Raw genomic sequence first — 20,961 nt, forward strand, 5'->3', positions numbered from 1 at the left:
AATGCAACAACAAAACGTACAATCGCGATTGTACACAGTTGTGTGCACACACAAACCTAATTCTACCATTCTTGAGAATACATGTAAGTTGCGCGAGTGCAAAAAATTATTCATAAATTTAAACAAAAAGTAAACGAAAAACATTTAAAAATTTACTGATCTGCATCTTAAAGTAAAAAATGCGGTATTTATTAGACGCTTTATTTAATAGCTATTCGTTAAAGCGATAAAAATAAAATATCATAACGATTGTGAAAATTAAAAATTATTGAATGAAGTGCCATTAATCGACAGTAATTGTTAGTATGCAATTGTTAAATCTTCTATATACCGTCAAGAACATTAAATACTAAGGTTAGGCATTGCGCAGATAAGTTATAGAATCTTATAAAATTGTGTGATTTCATAATTTGTTTACATTTTTTACTTTAACAAAGTTAAAAAGCTTTTTCTTTAAATCCAAAATATTTTTTGAATTGTGGATTTACAAATTTAACTGCTTGCGAACAGTTGTAAATGATGATGGACACATGATGATATTTTTAATATACCACCAATACTATTTATGTTGTTTTTTCAGATAAAACAAATTTATTAGATTAACTTAAAGATTTCAATATATGTATATTAAAAATTAAACTGGATATATGTATATACATTTGCTTAATAATTAGAATAGAGGAAAAAGATATTTTTCTTATTAATTGTAGCTTTGCTTAAAGAAAAAATGCAAAGACAAATCTTTCTAAATACACACAGAGAAGTCAAACTAGGCGATTAAGACGCGAAATGTTCTGAGGAACATTTGCGAAACAAAGACACTGATAGGGAATGGATGGTGCAGTTGCGTTTAAATATATATCACGACATAGACGAACGCGACAAAATCGAGAGCGCATTCAAAAATAACGTGCATTGACAAGGTCATCGTCAATCGTCTTGCATTTGAATTTGATCCAGTAATAGATTATTCAGCGCATCCCAAAATTATAGTTGGCGAAATGAATATTGAATGTGAATATTGTCATGCATTAAAATTTAAAAATGAAACACCTGGAATATGTTGCGCATCAGGAAAAGTGGTATTGCTTTCATTGAATCCACCAACCGAGCCCTTGAAAACATTAATAGCTGGCAAACATATGAGTCAAACTTATTATTGAAAAAAATTCGAAAATTTAATTCATGCTTTCAAATGACCTCATTTGGAGCAACAAACGTAGTTAAAAATTCAAGTAACAACAATTTCAATGTTGAAACAACTTTCAAAATTCAAGGTCAAGTTTATCATAGAATTGGTTCGTTACTATCGATGCCCGATGAGGACCCCAAATTTCTGCAAATTTACTTCATGGGCAGTGAGGAAGATAGAGTAAATGCAAGATGCAATTATAATCATATTGAAATAAATGCAGAAAAAGCATTAGCAGCATCTTTAGAAGCGTTTGTAAATGAGAACAATCAGTTAATGAAATTGTTCAAAGGAGTGTCGAACAGATTACAAAATGACAATTACATGATTGTAATCAAAGCCGACAGAGTACCAGCTGGAGAACATACACGACGATTTAACGCTCCAACTATAAATGAAGTCGCTGTTGTAATAGTTGGCGAACAGTTTGAAAAACGAGACATTAAAATTATGCGTAAAGATAAAACATGCCAAACATGTTTTTCATGTTTCATGCCAATCCTTTTCACTAAAGTTGAGAAATATGGAATATGAAGTTGAAGTAGACAATAGATGGGTTGTGCCATATTCGCCATTGTTATCCAAGATATATAAAGCGCACATCAATGTAGAATTTTGTAGCTCCGTAAAATCAATAAAATAAATTTGCAAATATGTTCATAAAGGTAGTCCATGTCACAGTATTTGCAGTTCAAAATATAAACGAAAATTATGAAATAACACGCTACCAAATGGGCAGATATATCAGCAGTAACGAAGCCATACGGCGAATTTTTGGTTTTCAAATACACGAACGAGATCCAGCTGTAATACATTTAAGTATACATCTTGAAAATGTTCAACGTGTTTTTTTCAACGAACAAAATGCAATAGAAAGGGCATTAACAGCACCAAAAACTTCGTTAACCGAGTTCTTTGAATTGAATAAACAACAATATATTTTTGGGCAATACGAAAGAACTTTACTTTATTCGGAAGTTCCAACATATTTTACATGGAACAAAACTTTAAAAAAGTGGCACCACGTAAACGAGGTGTTGCAGTCAATGGTTATCCAGGATTATTTTCAGCAAACACACTGGGTCGTTTATATACTGTTCATCCAAAACAACGAGAGTGTTTTTTTTAAAGACTGCTTTTGATAAATCTACGCGGTCCAACATCGTATGAGTATTTGAGAATGTTCAGCTATACAATACATATAATGATGTAGAGAATTGCAATTGCTGGAAAGCGATAATCATTGGGACATCACGCTCCGGGATGCAGTATTAAGTTCTTTTCCACATCAAATTCGTCAATAATTCGCCATATTGTTGACAACGTGTTTTCCAAATAATCCCAAAGAATTGTGGGAAAAATATAAATGTTCAATGAGTGAAGATATACTACATAGAAATAGAACAACAAATCATGACTTAAATATTCAATTCAATCGTGAAATTTATAACGAAGCTTTGATTATGATCGAAGACTTATGTTTACTTATATCAAATCAACCACTTAAATCATTTGGATTGTATTCGCCAAATCGTTTGGCAACCGATCTATTTAACAATGATATGCAGCGCGAACTTCAGTATAGCTCTGAAGATTTGGTTGAATTTGTTACAAGAAGCGAACAAATCTTAACGCACCAACAAAAGCTCATTTATGATCGGGTCTCGAACGTAATTGCGGCAAAAGAAGACGGCTTTTTTTCTTGGATGCACCAGATGGAACTGGAAAAACTTTCTTAATTTCTGTCATTCTTGCAAAGGTTAGGATGCAAGGTAATGTCGCTTTAGCACTAGCATCATCTGGAATCGCTGCGACATTGTTAGACGGTGGTAGAACAGCCCATTCGGTACTAAAGTTGCCACTAAACATACATTCATGTGAAAATGCAGTATGCAATATAAAAAAACATTCCAATATGGCTAAAATACTTCAAAAATGTCACATCATTGTTTGGGATGAATGCACAATGGCACATAAGTATTCATTGAAAGCATTAAATCGAACACTTAAAGATTTAAATGCCAACGATAGACTTTTTGGAGGCGCTTTAATTTTATTGGCAGGTGATTTTAGACAAACATTGCCAGTTATTCCACGTTCAACCTATGCTGATGAAATCAATGCTTGCCTTAAATCATCTATTTTGTGGCGAAGTGTCCATATATTGCGATTTACCGAAAACATGCGTGTTGGACTACAGAGAGATTAAGCTGCAGAACTGTTTGCCAAACAATTGCTTGATATTGTTAATGGAAACGTAAGTCTTCAGGAAAATACGCACTTTATTAAATTGCCAGAAAATTTTTGTAAAGTTGTTAATTCGAAAAAGAAATTAATAGAAAGCGTATTTCCTCACATATATCAAAATTATCAGAACCATCAATGGCTTCAAAGTAGAGCGAATCTGGCTGCCAAGAACTTAGATGTCAATGAAATCAATTCCAAAATTCAAGCTATGCTACCTGGTAATTTCCTTTCGTTAAAATCTATCGACACAGTGGTAGATGAAAACGAGATTGTGAATTATCGCACTGAGTTCTTAAATTCGCTTGATTTGCCAGTACTACCACCACACAATTTACTTTTAAAAGTTGGTTCACCAATTGTACTATTATATTATTGAAGTACACTGATTGAGTATTTTGTAGTTACTGATTTTATTTAAAACAATGTTGTGTTTTTATACAAAAATATTTTAAGATTAATTTTACATCAAGGTTATAATAATATAATTTTAATGGACTGTATAACATTTTGTTATTGTTTGTAAAAAAAAAGGGTTAAAAAAGGACGGAAGTCTCAACACTAGGGATTTTCCTCCTATTGTTTTTATGAATATATTTTATTTTAATAATTTAGATACGGATGCTCAAAAATGTTACTATTTCTAAGAATTTAGCTGATAATGGATTTATAATAATAAACTATAATAATTAAATATATAAATTCATGTTCATGATTGAACATTCTGCCGGAGGTCATAACGTAATAATTTATGTTCATGATTGAACATTCTGCCGGGGCCCAAAATTTAGCGTAGCTAATACGCGTTGCCTTATATTTTTTCTTATAGCATAAAAAGTTACAATAATAGTGATACCTAAAACTAAAATAAATGAGGCATGTCCACTGACATGATGAAAGTTTAAACCCTTCAGCTTTATATTTTCCGCCTTGACTTCATTTAGCTGCTTCATGCTGTCTAGAATTTGTGTGGAATGATTTACGACAATTGAATCTAAAGGTAGCATGCTAAATTCTGCTATTTTTGTTATATTTGTTGTCAAAAAAACTTGTTGGTCTGCTTGAAATTTTGATTCTATTATATCTGGTGCCGTTATTGTCGCTCCCTGGACCCGTAAAGTACATCCAATTTTTAAGGATATGAGTCCTTGTAATGGCAACTTCATCATTTTCTATCTGTTTGCTTTGCACATAACATGAGCGACAGTTTTGTTGAATGTTTTGAACAGCCAGTTGTTTGGTGTGTTTAGTTTCACCCATACGAATTCAGCGTTTGTTTCGTCAAGTTTGCAAATGTGTTTGTTGAGTGGCTTTAGAGATGTTACTTCACATGAATCATCGTTTGCGTCTATCCAGGGCTATCCGCCATCACATACCAATTCTTTTTCTGCTAATGTCTGACAGTTATTTAGGTCGGATTGTGACATTAAATGGTAAGCATCCATGTTAAAGTTGTAAATCAAATAGTGGTTCCTTGGCCTTGCTACCAATTTTTTGTTATCGTGTTCAAACGTAATTGGAATGATTCTATGCAGCTGTGACACGTGTTCGTCTAGGAGAGGTATAGATGTTGATATTATCAACTGATTCTTCAGTATCGTTGCCTTAGCAGCTAGTAATTTGTATATGGCCCTTAATTGATCGTATTTTTTCCCTGGTAGTTTTAAGTTTTCTGCAACATGTTCACGGATTTTATTTACCTTGTGTCTAAAATCGATTACACTGCCCTTCAAAAGTTTGTACATTTTCACAAGTCTTCCTCATTGTGATTAAAATTCTATCTGCTTGTTTTATTGTGTCGAAAAATGAGTTTAAGTTCATGTGTAAATTATTTTATTACCAATTATCAATTATTTATTTCTTTATTAAATATATGTTTTACACTACAGAGCCAAAATTGAACTGAACTCTTTCATATGTGAGGGAGCTTTTTACAACACTCTCACCTGAGAGCTTTTAAACATAATTCATCGGATATTTTTATTTAAACATAGAAGTGTGGCTGATTACGTGTTAACTCCTCCCTCGCTAAGTAAGAGTCGTCCTCGGTCTCTTTTTGCGTTGAATACAATAAGTTAGCAATTATTGGAATATTTAACAAAATATATAAAACAAAAATATGTTATTATTAATAAATATAACAATAGTTAGATAACAATATATTAAATATAACAATAGTTAAATATAAACAATAGTTTAAAATCATACAATTGTGTAATAGAGAATACTCTTAGAACATTAGTATTGTGAATGCATCAGCTCGCTTCGCCCTTGCAAACCACTACAGAATATTATCTAAGGTTGTCCTTATGGACCACCCTTCCCTTTATGAGGACAGATGATCCTAGGTCTGCTTCCACCTTTCCTTCGACGCACAATGGAGTTATTTTGTTTCCCAGTCTTCTATTTGTTTTGACGAAACCTGTTTCGCCCACTTGAAAGGTTCTATTCTGCCTCGCTTTATTATGCTGTTTTAGCTGGTTTTCTTGGGCTTCTCTAATTTTGCTCTCTATTTCCTGTTGTAGTTCAGGTGTAGCTGAATGAAGAATATCTATGGGTTTCTTTTTGGTTGTGGTGTGAATTGACCCATTGTATGCTATGGTTGCCTGTATAATAAGTTCGACTGTGTCGTCAATTTTCCTATCTATTTTCAGACACCTAGCAATTTCTATTAATGTGCCGTGTAGCCTTTCTACCTGGCCGTTAGACGTACTGTGTAAGGGAGGAGCGTTAGCTAACGTCACATTAAAGGTATTTGTCAATGTAGACCTGATGGTTTCCGAATTTAGTGACTTTTCATTGTCACAAAAAATTGTTTTTGTTTTTGGAAAGATATTCATCAATTGTAAAATTGGAATTTTCACATCCACAATTGTTCGTGAAGCAATGGGTTGCACTATAGCAAACTTCGAAAACTTATCTATACATGTGAGAAAATATTTTCCATCTGTGGAAAATATATCTACATGAAGAATTTGACCAACATATGATGGAATCGGGGTTTCGCCGATTAGTTGTTTTTTTTGATGTCTGTTGTATTTACCCTTTGAACAGGTTTTGCAATTTGCAACGATTTCGTTGGCCAATTTTGTCATTTTTGGGAAAAAATATTCGCGCAAGATCTGCTTAACATTTTCCTGTGCGGCCCTGTGCGCCCTATTGTGTTCTATTGTTACTATGTCCCGTTGATCGTTTTTATCGTATATGTCCATGACGAAATGCTTGGAGTACCAAAATTTTGTAAACGGAAACGCCTTGACGAGCTCATTCTGGATACAAGCAATAATTGGTAGCTCACAGTAAATTGCATTTACTACGTCAGGTTTTATTGCTTCTCTAACACTCTCCAATAGTTCTTCTTCATTGAAAAAATTGATCAAGTGTCTAGTTTTTTCGCGGAAGATTATAAAAGTACGAGTCGATGTCACATTTGCTCGTTCAATGACGATTTGGTTTCTGAAACAATTCACTGGCTTATCAGTCGCTTCAATTGCATAAGACATTGATAATTCGCTGTGGATGGTGGCTGCGTCAGAACTAGGCATATTTTCAAGCGCATGAATGTTCTGCCGTGATAGCGCATCGGCTACGTAGTTTTCTTTTCCTGGCTTATAAAGAATTTGGGCATTATGTTCATCTATGAACGCTTTCCACCGCTTAATTTTCGCGTTGGGGTTTCGGTCTGAAACCGCAAACGACAGAGGTTGATGATCAGTAAAAATATTTAAATTTTTAACACCATATAGATAATTTCTGAGATTCTTTAAAGCCCAAACAATTGCGAGTAATTCCCTTTCATTGGTAGCGAAATTCATTTCGTTGTCTTTCAAGGTCCTCGATATCATAGTTATCGGCTTCCCGCTTTGTGATAGTACAGCGCCTAATCCTAAAGATGACGCATCCGTTGTTAGGTCGAATGGTTTTCCATAATCTGGATGCTGGAGCAAGACGTCTTCCGACATCAAGATTTTCTTGAGCTTGTTGAAAGCTTGACGCTGACTGTTGTTTAGCTCTATTTGTTTTTTCTTCGATTGGTGAGTGCTAACTCTACCATTTTCGCCCTTAAAGATATCTGTAAGTGGCCTGGCTATTGAGGCGAAGTTTCTTATAAAGCATCTGTAATAGCTCGCTAAGCCCATAAATGACCTGACATTAAATAATGTCGTTGGCTCAGTATAGTTTCGAATTGCCTCTATTTTACTTGGGCTTGTTCGAATACCCTCTCCAGTTACCGTGAAACCTAAGTACTCAACGCTTTCCTTAAAGAAATGGGACTTCTCCCGTGAAATCCTCATATTGGCTTCGTTCAACTTCCTCAAGACCCACGCTATGTGTTTAATGTGATCTTCTTCTGTTTTTGAGAATACGATAACGTCGTCGACGTAAACGTGACATGTCTTTCCAATTTGGTCTCGAAGCACGTCATCAATAGTCCTTTGAAATACGCTGGGTGCGTTCTTCAAGCCAAATGGTAGCCTACAAAATTCGTATTTTCCGCTGTTGACCGAAAAAGCAGTTTTCTCGCGATCTCTTTCTGCCAAAACTATTTGGTGAAAGCCAGATTTTAAATCGAGAGTTGTAAAATATTTTCCTTTTCCTAAGTTGGCGAGTATCACCATCACGTTAGGGATGGGATATTTATCGTCTATCGTTTTTTGATTTAATTTTCTGAAATCAATTACAAGACGTTTTTTTGTGTTGCCATGTTCATCAACTCCCTTTTTGTCAACAACCCATATTGGATTATTGTATGGCGATCTAGATGGTCTAATTATACCATTTCTTAGCAAGTCACGCACTTCTTTATTCACAAAATCTGCTACGCCCATAGGATAAGGATATAGTTTCGAATAAATGGGGTCGTCACACTCAGTTCGAATGGTAGCTACAATATTTGTGTTGAACGGAAGTAAATCGTCAGGATCAGCAAATACCGTTTGTTCACTTTTTAATAATTTTTGAAATTTTTCGTTAACTTTTTCTGAAATTTTAATATCCTCAATTCGAGTGAAATTTACATTCGCACATTTTAAAAACTGGATCGGTTCTGATCCCGTATTATACTTCAAATTTTTATTTTTAAAATCTATTTTTGCATCGATTTGTGTTAACAAATCGAGGCCGATGATTCCATCAAATTTTGTAAGATCGGGTAATATAAAAAAGGTGCTATTAATATTAAACAGGTTCACGAAGCATTTACCTTTGATTTCATTAAAACCATGTATTGATTTTACTATAAAAGTGTTGCTTACTGGTTTTGTATATCTTAACTCTTTAAGAGGTTTAATGTAATTCTTTGACGCACCGGTGTCAATCAGCAGTTTTATAATTTTCCCTGCAATATTCCGCTCTATGAATGGTAGCAGGGAGTTTCCACTAAAAAATTAACATGGTCAAAACTATCAGCATCGTCATCAATTTCTATTAGTGATTCTTCGGCTAATTCCTCGTATTTCCTCATTTCTTGTGTTTGAGAAGTGCTTTCGTGTGGCATAAAATTCACTCTCTGCATTTTTTGCCCTGTTAATCTTTCAGAGTCATTTCTTCTTTTCATATTTTGGTCCTTATATTGAACCCCGAAAATAGTGTTGTTGTATTTCTCTGACGTATTATAATTACTCCTTTGAGTTTTGGCACTGTTCCAGTGTCTCGTCCTAGATGAGGTTGGATCTACGTCCATTTTTTCAACTTGTCTTTTTTCAGCATTTTGTCTTACAAAATATGGATTTTTGTTTTGATTATCAACTTGATTACTTTTAACGTAATTGCTTACCTGACTATATCTGCCCATACTTCTTTCATTATTTTGAAGCCTTTGTTCAGTTCTGTGAGCTTCATCTTCCAGACTCCTCGCGAAGTTGGTTGCGAATTTATAACGCTCATGGTTTGCCTCAACTTCTTGTGCCAGAGCTAATGCTGCGGGTAAATTGGTTGGCTGTGCCGAGAAAAGAATGTTGCTTAAGGCCCTTTTTGTACCTGAAATAAATATGCGCAACGCATCCATTCTGTATTTTTCATTTAAGGATGCTGCCAAGGTTCCATCATAAGTCATAATTACTTTGTTGGTAAGCAAAGTCAATTTTTGTTCCACTTGTTCATAGAATTGTAAAAGAGTCAGGTTACCCTGACGTAGGGTAGACATCTCCTGTTCGATGAGGTAAATAGGCCGCTTATCAGCGTATGTGAAGTCAAGACGTGCTATTATAGCTTTAAAATTGAGAACAGTGTTAAAGGATGCTAAAACCATGTCTGCCGATCCTTTTATTTTATTTCGTATAATGGCAACTGCCTGGTAATGTTTCGAGCTCCCATTATGGTTTTGAAATAATTTATAAGCAACGTGAGCCGCTTGTCGCCATGACACGTAAGTTTCTTGCCTGCCCTCAAAGTCAGGCAGAGATTTGACAATGTCAAGTGATTCTTCACATTTTATTCCACTGATTATTCTTGTTTCCTCATAGATTTCTACATCCGGGGTATTTACTGTAACTTTATTTAGACGTTTACTTAACTCATCTAATTGTTTTTCAAAGATTTGCCTCTGTGAGGCAAGAGCACCACTAACGGCAGCCTCAATTACGGCTTTCAGCTGGTCTTCATTCATTTTTTCACTATGAACAACTCTATGGCGTTCCTGTATATGTTTAAGTTTCTATTGCAGAGCCGCTATTGGTAATAGGCTTCTATCGGAGGGCTATCGCAACAATAATAATACAAAAATAATATTATTTCAAAAAATTTATTTAATTCTAGCAATACAATTGTAAATTTAAATATCTTAAATATCTAAGAATAATATAAAAAAATTCTCCTGTTGTCGCGAAAGTGACTGGTCGCGCCCTGAGTTCCTCCAAATGTTATATTATGTTTTGTTCGTATTACAACTGTGTACCTTTTGAAACCACCAGCACACTTCAATTATTTTCTTTTAAATTGTTTATATGTTGATTACTTTAAATATTTTTTGTCTTTATTTTAAATCACCTCTCAGCTGCACGTTTGCAATGCTTTTTTGTTTGTAATAAAAAAATTGTTTGTTGTTTTAAAATGCAAAAAGAGGTAAAGTTAATGCAAATGTTTCTTTCTTCGTGGACAGTTCCCACTGTACAACAATTTTTATTTCTGTTCGGATTTTTATAAAATAAATCAATCCACTAATTTATAGTCATTTTCAATTTAAATTGACTTAGTTGTTTTCTTTTATAATTATTAATAATTTAAATATCGCGTTTAACAAAATACAAAAAACGTGCTGAGACAAGCTTTTCCGCACGCAGTATTTGCTCAAAACGTGTTTTTTCACTTCGGTGTGTTTGGAGCTGAATTTTGGTTCAGCATTACTTCCACATTTAACATTTATTGCCCTTAAACTTTTTTTATTCGAGCCCCACGTTGGGCGCCAATTATTTTATTACCAATTATCAATTATTTATTTCTTTATTAAATATATGTTTTACACTACAGAGCCAAAATTGAACTGAACTCTTTCATATGTGAGGGAGCTTTTTACAACACTCTCACCTGAGAGCTTTTAAACATAATTCATCGGATATTTTTATTTAAACATAGAAGTGTGGCTGATTACGTGTTAACTTGCACTGCATTTATTTTCAGTTACAATTTGCAAATGTCGTCATTTTGAAATATGAAGAAAGACGCGAAAATTGCGCGGTTTATCAATTTTGCATTGATATTGGGCGACAGGTTAATATTATATCAGTGGTTTGTTATTTTATTTTAATATTTTGAACTCTAAACTAAATACGAAAAGTTAAACCTTACTAATTGTATTTGTACTAATAATTGTAAAATTATTTTGAAAAATAATCGATTTAATCAATTATTTTCTTACAGTTTTCTACTCTATATTAGAGGCAACTTTTTGTGTTTCGAAACAAAAAATTTTTGCTTTTCGAACCACCCTTCACTACAGTATCATTGTAAAATATCATACAAACACTAGCTGCAATATGAACAACAAATGTGTTTATGTACGTTTTTTATTTTAAGTAGAAATAAGTAAATATTAAATAATACCATTAAAACATATTTGTTAGTTTTTATTTTGACTATTTTAATATGTGTATCATATTTAATTATTATCAATAGATCTTATAAAAATAAATTTTTATATATGAATTTATGTATATAAAAGTCATAAGCATTAAATTGGAGAATAATTGTGGAATGTGCGATGTTTTTTAGTACCACAAAAGCATTTGATGTAACACCCGCTATATTAAGTTTTTCAACAATACTTTTGAAAATAATGCCATCCTAATACTTTTTATTATCATGTACAATTTAATGATATATCCCAATCAGAAGTAAAAAAAAAAATTTTTTTGATATTTCGACGCTTCATACAATCGAAAAACATGGTCAACATTGCCAATATCGCAAATATGGCCGGTTGTACATATTTTAGTTTTAGTTATTAATGTAAATAGTTTATTTATGCATAGAACAAAATATAAAAATTAACAATAATCATTTTGAAATTAGAACCTAAAACCTTATATATAGAAGATTGCAGATATTACATAAAAATGTTTATATTTTTTATACTATTCATATTCTTACTTGTAAAAACTCATCTTTTGGAATATTATTAATTTTGGGTAAGTCCTCAGTTTTTAGCAATGGGACGTATATTAACAACCCGGCAGCTATTGTTGCTACATTTTGGAGCATGAATTCTTCTCTGCTTTTATAACATAAAAAGTAAGGAAATCTATTTAAAAAAATTTTTTTTAACAATATTATTCATATTTTATTAGTTGTAACATACTCTAATATATGGTACTGCTTGGACAACCAAGTATGTATTAAGTTTGTGACATAAGATTTTGTTAATTGCTCCAGACTACAATTATAATGTAGACATATTTTTTGCAGCAACAAAAACTCAACTAAAAGCATACAAAAAATATAACCAATCATTTATTAAATATTCGTACCCACCCTCAGTTAATTTTCTCAAAGCGCACAAATATGCCAATTCCTCAAAAGCAATTTCTTGATGATAAGCACTAAATAATAAAAGAGCGACAAGTGTTTGAACCGAAACTGAGTTACTATTCTGAATCAAATCTTCAGTGGATATCTAAAATAAAGTTTTAATTTAATATGTATATTTTATTTTATACAAATACTGAAAGTATACAAACCGGCAAACTTTTCCAGTCCATATATGAATATAGTTTCTGACAAAAATCAAAATGATCGTAGTTATTATTAAAATTTTTTGACCAATTAGAATTCATTAAAGCTGTTATAGTGTTAATTGTTGCAAACTGTATTTTAAGCGATGGGTGTTGTAAAAATTTTGCAGTGGATAAACAGATATTTACAACGCTGCTTTGTTTATTTAAATTTGTGGATTTTTCTGCAATCACTTTAACTATTTTCACGAGTTTTGTACTTAGTGGTACAGAATATGATTTTTTATATGCGATTTTTAAAAGCGACATAAGAGCAATTAACAAATCTTGTACAAGTACATCAAATTTATGAACATATGTAAAAACATCTGAAAATAATAAAACCATTGTTAAACAACCTTAAACGTATAGGAATTTACAGAATTTTTGCTTAAAAAATATAATATGAAATTTAAGATGTGATTTTTTAGCATTAAAAACTAATAATAACTAGTTCACCTATTAAAAGTAAAAAGAAATCCATTATTTTTGCATGAAATTAAGGGCTCATTTACCACAATTAAAATGATCTGATTTAGGTCAAATCTCCGCTGTTTTGTTCGATAACTTGTTGCAATTTTGAAGCTACTTTCATTATGCCTCTCCTATAGAAGTTCTCGTCCCTATTGGTAAGAAATTAAGACAGTCGATTTTCACAAGCTTTCTTGAAGCGAATTTATTACCAGAAAAGTCCTTCACCATGGGCAGGAACAGATGACAGTCACTTGGTGCCAGGTTTGGACTATAAGGTGGATGCATAAGAACTTCCCAACCAAGTTTTCGGTACTTTTGGTGAGTCCTTATCATTATCGTTATCTGTGGCCTGGCGTTGTCCCAATGGAACATAATTCCTTTCGTATTGCTCAAAGCTGACCGTTTCTAAGCGGTTGTTTCCTTCAAACGGTCCAATTGTTAATAGTACAGTTTCGAGTAGAGTTGGTCATAAGGGAGCAATTCATAGTAGATGATTTCCTGCCAATCCAGCAAAACCTTTATGGCAGTCAATCCTAGCTTCGCCACTTAAAGCCAGATTTTGTGATATCTGTAATTGCTTTATGGCAGTGTTTGAGGCTTTACTGTACCATATGTTACACATCCATACAGTAGTGCTGGCATAATTATTTGAGTACATAAGAACTTTCTATTTTCGAGGTTGAAGCGATTATTTTTAATCAGCGGTTTAAGGAGATGTAGAATATTAGATTTTATTTTTAACAAAATGTGCCGGTCAAAGTGTTTATTTTATTTATTTTCAACAAAATATTCAAAACAATAACTCACGGTACCTATATAATTCTTTTATTCAAATATATTAGTTTACACGTAAGTAAATTATTTTTCATGTAATTACGGGAAATTTCAAGTGCACCAGTTCTGTTGCTACGGTGGTGAATTTCTGTGAGTTGGTTTTCTAACTATTTTAAATGTTAATTAATAACTTTTGATACAGGTGTCTTCTAATTTAACATATTCAAGTGATTTGTGCTTGTGTTCCCTTTGTGAAATGTGTTCATTATTATTTTCTGTAGTCAGCCGTGCCCGCAGCGTTGTGACGATTAAATTTTTATTTGATTAAATTTTAATCGTTACACGTTGCGATTCAGTAATGATTCGCAGATGGGCATTCAGTGCATAAGGGTTTTTTTGTGTTAACGCGTGTAGCACCCATACATCTTCTTTTTGTATCTAGCTTTACTCAAATGGTTTCAAACCATTTTTTTTTTGTACATTTTTTAGCTCTTGGGCAATCGAAACAGTGTCGGTGAATTACATGATTGTCGGACTCAACAATTTTCATTATTTTTCTACATTTTCGACAATTAGCCCCCCAGTGCGAAATTTCGGTCTTTAACATTGAAATTACCGGAACGGAATCGACGAAATGAAAATTGCGCATGATCAGCTATTACAGTATCAGGACCATAAGCACTATTTATATGTGCTTTTAATAAAATAAAAATTTAATATTAATAAAAATGAAATCACATAGCCGCTCCCACTATACACAATTTTTTCGCTTTTAGGACCGCAAAATCATCATTATTTAGTTAAGAAAATGCATATAATTATAATAATAATAATATATATACATTAAACAACAAAATTTTTTTTTATTTTTATTATTATTTAAATAGCATTTAAAATAAGTACCTGGTAAAAAACCAATAATTTTGTCAACAAGTTCCTGTGACATGTAGTAATGTTGTAACAAATCTTTCAACTTTTCTACTAACCATTCTGCAACCATAAAATCAACATTTTTTTGATTGGACAAAATCTGTAAATTAAAATTAATTGGAATAATCAAATAAATTTTTAATGTGCATACCCTTAACAGTGACGTAAGAACATCGAAATCTAATTTAATATTAAAGTTATGTTCAGACAAATATATAAACGCGCGTTGATAATGCGATTTGCTTGAACATAATAGAGCCAAAAACGTCAAGCATTCTTCAACAACAGATTTCCAATCCCCAAATTCGTTAGATTGCATCTCTGTAGCTAATTTTAAATGTTTAATTTAATATAGGTCCAAGAATATACACATAAATATATTAAAAATACCATATATTAGGGAAGTTCCAATAAATTTAACAAGTTCATCTAAAGGTTGTGTTTCAATGTAAGAGAGCAAAATTTCATTTGCTTCATATAATTTGAAGATACAAATAATTTTTAATAATATTTCCAATATGTCTGAGCTTTCAATATGATTCATGCTATTGGCTTTGAGTTTTAACTGAAAATGGAAAATCAAATAAATATGTTAAACAAAAAACTAAGTTTTCAGTAGTTCAGGTTTTGTATTTATAAACTTACTTTTTAAATAACTGTTTTTAAGTGTTTCACAATATTTTTGCAGATATTTAGAAGATATTTCAGCAAGAAAATCTTTTGTATGTTAGTTTTTTCCTTCATTATTTGTTAAATTGTTGAGAATTGTAGTATACCAATTATGTATTCGTTATATGGAATAGTCAATTACAGAAATTTGTGGATATTTTCTTTAAATTGGGTATACGATATATTGGACGACTACAGTACTTGTGTAAAAGAAAGCAATATATAAAATATGTATTATATGACATACAGGAACCATAACAGTTATCATTAAAAAATCACCCAATAACTGTTAGCATTTTAGGCTGGCGTACACCTCGCCCTCCTCCTATAATGGTATCGCATGTTGATAATTATAGAGAGATGTAAGCAAAGATGGTTGAGATTGTTAAAGAACAATTCTCTGTTAAACTACTTAGCAGCGGAGTCTACAAAGTCAACGTGTTTAATGTTGAAGTCAGTAACATATCTTAACAAAAAATGCTTTCCGACACCAAAAGACCGATTAAAGTCATTATAAAAAATTTGCATCATACGTGGGACTTGGAGTCAGTAGTCTCAGACTTAAAAAAGCAGAGCTTAAATGCAATTTCAGCGATAAATAAACTAAAATGGAAAGCTAAAGAACCGTTAAACATGTTTTTAATTTTGTTCTATAAAATATCAAAAATCTTAAATACGATAATGGGTGCAGATTCAGTTAAACAATTGAAAATTTCGCAGCAATGTAAAAATTGCAATTGTAAAAATTGGGTTTTGCACACACAAAAAACTACTGCGGTAAACAACCTAGACAAAATGTTGTAATTGAGGAGATACAATTATTCAGCAAGCTATCGGGGATGTGTGGTAGCAAAACAGTTGCAAAAGCTACGAGATAAGACAAGCTCGGTTATAAGAAACCAAAAGCAACCAACCAATAGCGGAACGCATGAAGTTGACATTCCAGCCAAGAGTGTAAAAGACATGGAGTACACAGAATCCTGTCCACAAACAGAAGCCAAAATGCAATCCAATGCACAAACAACTAAAACTGAAAACACAAATCTGAAGTCTGAGAATGCAATCATTATGCTAATCTTGGAGAAATTAAATAAGCAAGAACAATTCAACAAAAAGTCGCACGGTGGGTAAAGCTATAAGGATACATTAAACATCCCCAAGGAACTCAGTTAACAGCTCCTGAACTCCAGATAGTTTCAGTTTAAATCGAAGCTGATCACTAACTTTTAACGATAGTGGCTTTATATCAGGGTTCAAAAAAACACTGTGCTGTGCACAAAAATGCAAAACACCACGCACAAATGTTGTGCGATTCTAAATAAAATTTCACACCACAAATGTGGTGTGCGAAAATTTTTGTGCACATCTTAAGTGCCACATCTTGTGTGCACAAACAAAACGCACATTTCACACGAATGTGGTGGAGTGAAATAAAATTCGCACACGCATTCGGTGTTTGTGCCGAAGTTATTTCGCACAGCACATTGTGTGTGCGGCAGCCAGCTTGCTCTCGCACACAACGTGTGCAGAAAAGAATACGAGGAGCACATTTTGTGTGCAGACTCGAAAATAAAAATGCACCCAAATGTGCGGAGACGAAATGTCTACTGCACATTTGTGTGAAATGATGATTTAAAAGCGCACAAATATCGCAGCAAAATAGTACGGAAAACTGATTTGTATTAATTTTGGTCTTAATGCGAAATATTTTATTGAAGAAATGATTTTGTATTTATATTTTAATTTTGAATTTATTATTAGATTTACATTTATTGCTTATATTACTTATTATTTTAAGGTTTATTAATTTAAAACATGGGAATAAAGTTAATTTCACAATGTTTTAAGTACATTAACTTTGTTATATTAAATAGGTACATGAATTTAATAGAGAAAGAGTATTTGTTTCGAAATGTTATAAGTAAAGAGGATCGGTTCTTCGGATCGTACTTTGAAAAAATTAAATATATCAATTTTGGACTACTTCATAAAATTTTATTTAATAGTAAGTTGTACACTAAGATTCGTTAGTAAGGTTATAAAAAGCAAATTAAAAAGTTTCTACAACAACATAAATTAATTTTGTTATTAGATTTCATTTAATTTTTTATCTTTAATTACAGCTTAAATTTAACGAATTTATTGAAATAATTTAATATCTTAATTTCTTATTAAAAAATATATAATTTTTATTACATATTTTTTGAAATAAATTTTCATTTAATCTTATTAATAACATTGCTGAAATATTTTTTTCACTTAAATTATATCTCTGCTTATTTAGCACAGTAGAAAGGGCGCTAAAATCCTGCTACCTATTCAAGAAAATATTTTCCTAATCTTTCGCGTTTTCTAATGAATGTTAGAAACTCTACCTAAGTGAATACATATTTCTGGAGAAGAAAAATATCTATTTGTGACCATCCCATATTATCTTTTTTAAACTGTTGCAAAATTTATTAAACAAATACACCAATACCAATACCTGCTACCTGTTCAAAAAAAAATATTTTCCTAATCTTTCGTAATCTTTCATATTTTTTGGGCATAAAAAAATCTTCCTAAAATATGTTTTTATTTTTTTTAAACTGGTGCAAAACTTTCCAAACAAATACTTTAAGTTCACTTACTATATTTGCATTTAAAAATGCACAAAGTAATATACAAAAAACTAATATTTTAAGTTAAAATACAAATAAGGTTAAGACAGTTATAATATTTAGTTAACATTAATTAACAAAAATAATTATTTTAAATATTTGTTAATTTATGCAATTTTTAACATATGTTACGATCCCAACGAACGCAAATATCAATTTTTTCAAAATTTGCAACAAAATAATATTTTCTATTTCAAACAAAATTGTGAAGTTCCTGTAATTTTTTACCACCCTTGGGTGCAAACGCAAAATCGCACATTTGTGCACGTTTGTACAATCGCACATTTATGCACATTTGTGCAAACGTAATATGAGCAACACACTCGTGTGCAGAGAGAATTTTTTGTCGCACAGTGCGGTGCGAGCATAAAATTTTCTCGCACATCTGATTGTGCACATTTTTGTAAATCAGTCGCACAGCACAAATGTGTGTGCACGAATCTGTGTGCACAATCATCGCTTTGTGCGATGTGAAATTTAAAATCGCACAACAAATTTGAGTGCGTGCATTTTTTTTCTTAACACCACAAATGTGCGTGTGCATATTTTAAAAATAATTTCCACTCGCATAGTGCAGTGTGCGATTTTGTGCACCACATTCCGAACTCTGCTTTATATAGCCCTCCGCGGCATAATATAGGCAAAGAAAAATACATTAAAGTGTTAAAGGCTGTTGGAGAGAAATTTATTCTTTGTGGCGAATGTATTTTTAATGCTAAAAATACATTTTAGGGTTCGAAACTTATTACGACTAAGGGTTCGGAACTTCTAAAAGCTATTCAGTAATCGGGTTGTGAAACAATATCGATAAGAAAAACTACTTATTGGCCCACAGATACAAGTAAGATACCTGATCTTATTGACATTTTTATTTCAAAAAGTTTTTAAAAGCTTCATGGTAATTAAGGATGGAGCTGATCTGAACTCGAATCATTTCCCAATCTTTTTAAATATTTACAGTTCTATAGTATTTTCTGGCTAAAAATTCACCGGCTGGAAGCTTTTTAAAACACTTGTGAATCAATTAATGATAAATCATGTTATCGCCATAGAAGCTGAACATCACCTAGAAAGCGATATAAAAAAATTTACACAAAATATCCCTAGTTGGAATAATTGAAACATAGTACTCGCGTTATAAAGCAGGTCAGTACTGACTGCAACTATCCCAATGAAATCAAGCAATTAGTTACCGAAAAACGCAAACTTAGACGGAAGTGCCAAATGACCAGATCTTCTGGAGATAAGTCTCTGTTCAATAAAGTTTGTAAAAGGTTGACTCAAAGACATCTTAAAAACGACTCCTTCAAAACATTTCTAGATAATTTATCGTACAAAGAGAATTCACACTACTCACTCTGGAAGGCAACAAAAAACCAGTGTTGCACACTCCAGTGACACACTCCTCGCCATTAAAACTTAAAAATAATTGGGCAAAAAGCAATCAGCAGAAGGCAGAACACTTTTCGGAATATCTTAGAAGTACTTTTACAAAAGAAAATGGTGAAAAGAATATTTCGGCTAATATAAAAGTAGACAGCGAAATAAGCATACCTCCAGCTTCTGCTCAGGAAATAAAACACATCATTGTCTTTAAAACTCAAAAAAGCTGCTGGATTTGACCTCTTGACAACTGAGATTGTAAAAAACTTGCCAAAAAAAAAATGCCATCAAAGTTCTGACATTTCTTAACAACACATGCCTCAAACTGAGACACGTACCCTCCTTCTGGAAGGTATCTGAAGTAATAATGGTAGCCAAACCTGGCAAACCTGCAGATGAAGTTTCTTCATATAGACCCATATCCTTGCTACCCATTTTGTCGAAGGTTTTTGAAAAAGCATTTAAAAAGCGACTATCAAATCCTATAAAACAACAAAACTTAATTCCTAATCATTAATTCGGCTTTAGAACCAGCCACTTAACAATTGAACAAGTCCATCGAATTAGTAATATAATAGAAAACTGTTTGAAAAAGAAGGAAGTGTGTTCGGCAGTGTTCCTTGATACCTCGCAGGCATTTGACAAGGTGTGGGTCTTATGAGCAAATTACGAATGCAATTGCCAGAACAATATTGTGATCTTAGAGAATCTTATATAACAAATAGATATTTTCGAGTTAAACAAGAAGACTGCTACTCAAATCTAAAAGAAATTAAATCGGGTGTTCTACAGAGAAACGGTCTTGGTCCTATACTTATTCTTCCCTTTGTTTACTAATGATATCCCAGTAACAGAAAATTAGTTATAATGAAGTGGAATCAACTAAAACTTTCCAGCTAGCCATTAATAATGTTCATCAGTGGAAGAAACAATGACGACTTAAGCTTAACAATACAAAATTGGTACATGTTTACTTTACAAATAAAAGGGTCTCCCACTGCAAATTAAATATAGGAAAATGAATTACCCTATACCCTAATACCCTATGCGAATACAGCGAAAAACTTAAGCATAACCTTAGACGCTAAACTACGTTGGAAAGAGCATGTGAAAAAGAAAAAACAAGAACTTGACCTAAAGTATAAGCAGATAAAGTGGTTAATCGGCAGACATTCCGTGTTATCGACACAAAATAAACTCCTGATTTACAACTAAATTTTAAAGCCTGTATGGACTTACGGTATACACTTATGGGGATGCACCAGTAAGAGCAATGTTATGATAATACAGCGTTTCCAAAACAAAGTACTTAGAAATATTATAATTGCGCCCTGGTACATTCGTAGTGCAGACCTACATCGTAACATAGCAATCAAATCCATTGAGGACGTCATAAGAACGTATGCTGTTGCTCACACAACGAAAATTA

The 20,961-nt window shown here is 32.4% G+C and overlaps 1 protein-coding gene across 1 annotated transcript in view; it reads right to left on the minus strand.

The window, feature by feature from the left end:
- Positions 1–15,385, minus strand: part of LOC119669360 (serine/threonine-protein kinase ATM) — a gene marked incomplete at its 5' end in the record, with an annotated part of 132,358 nt that extends 116,973 nt beyond the window's left edge. Inside the window, 7 exon segments of the mRNA XM_038079219.1 lie at positions 12,023–12,173; positions 12,231–12,351; positions 12,404–12,545; positions 12,610–12,971; positions 14,794–14,920; positions 14,972–15,147; positions 15,211–15,385. Coding sequence (XP_037935147.1) covers positions 12,023–12,173; positions 12,231–12,351; positions 12,404–12,545; positions 12,610–12,971; positions 14,794–14,920; positions 14,972–15,147; positions 15,211–15,385 — 1,254 coding nt within the window.
- Positions 15,386–20,961: the final 5,576 nt, after the last annotated feature.

This window comes from Teleopsis dalmanni, chromosome 1 (assembly GCF_002237135.1).
Source record: "Teleopsis dalmanni isolate 2A chromosome 1, ASM223713v2, whole genome shotgun sequence".
Classification (NCBI taxonomy): Eukaryota; Metazoa; Arthropoda; class Insecta; order Diptera; family Diopsidae; genus Teleopsis; species Teleopsis dalmanni.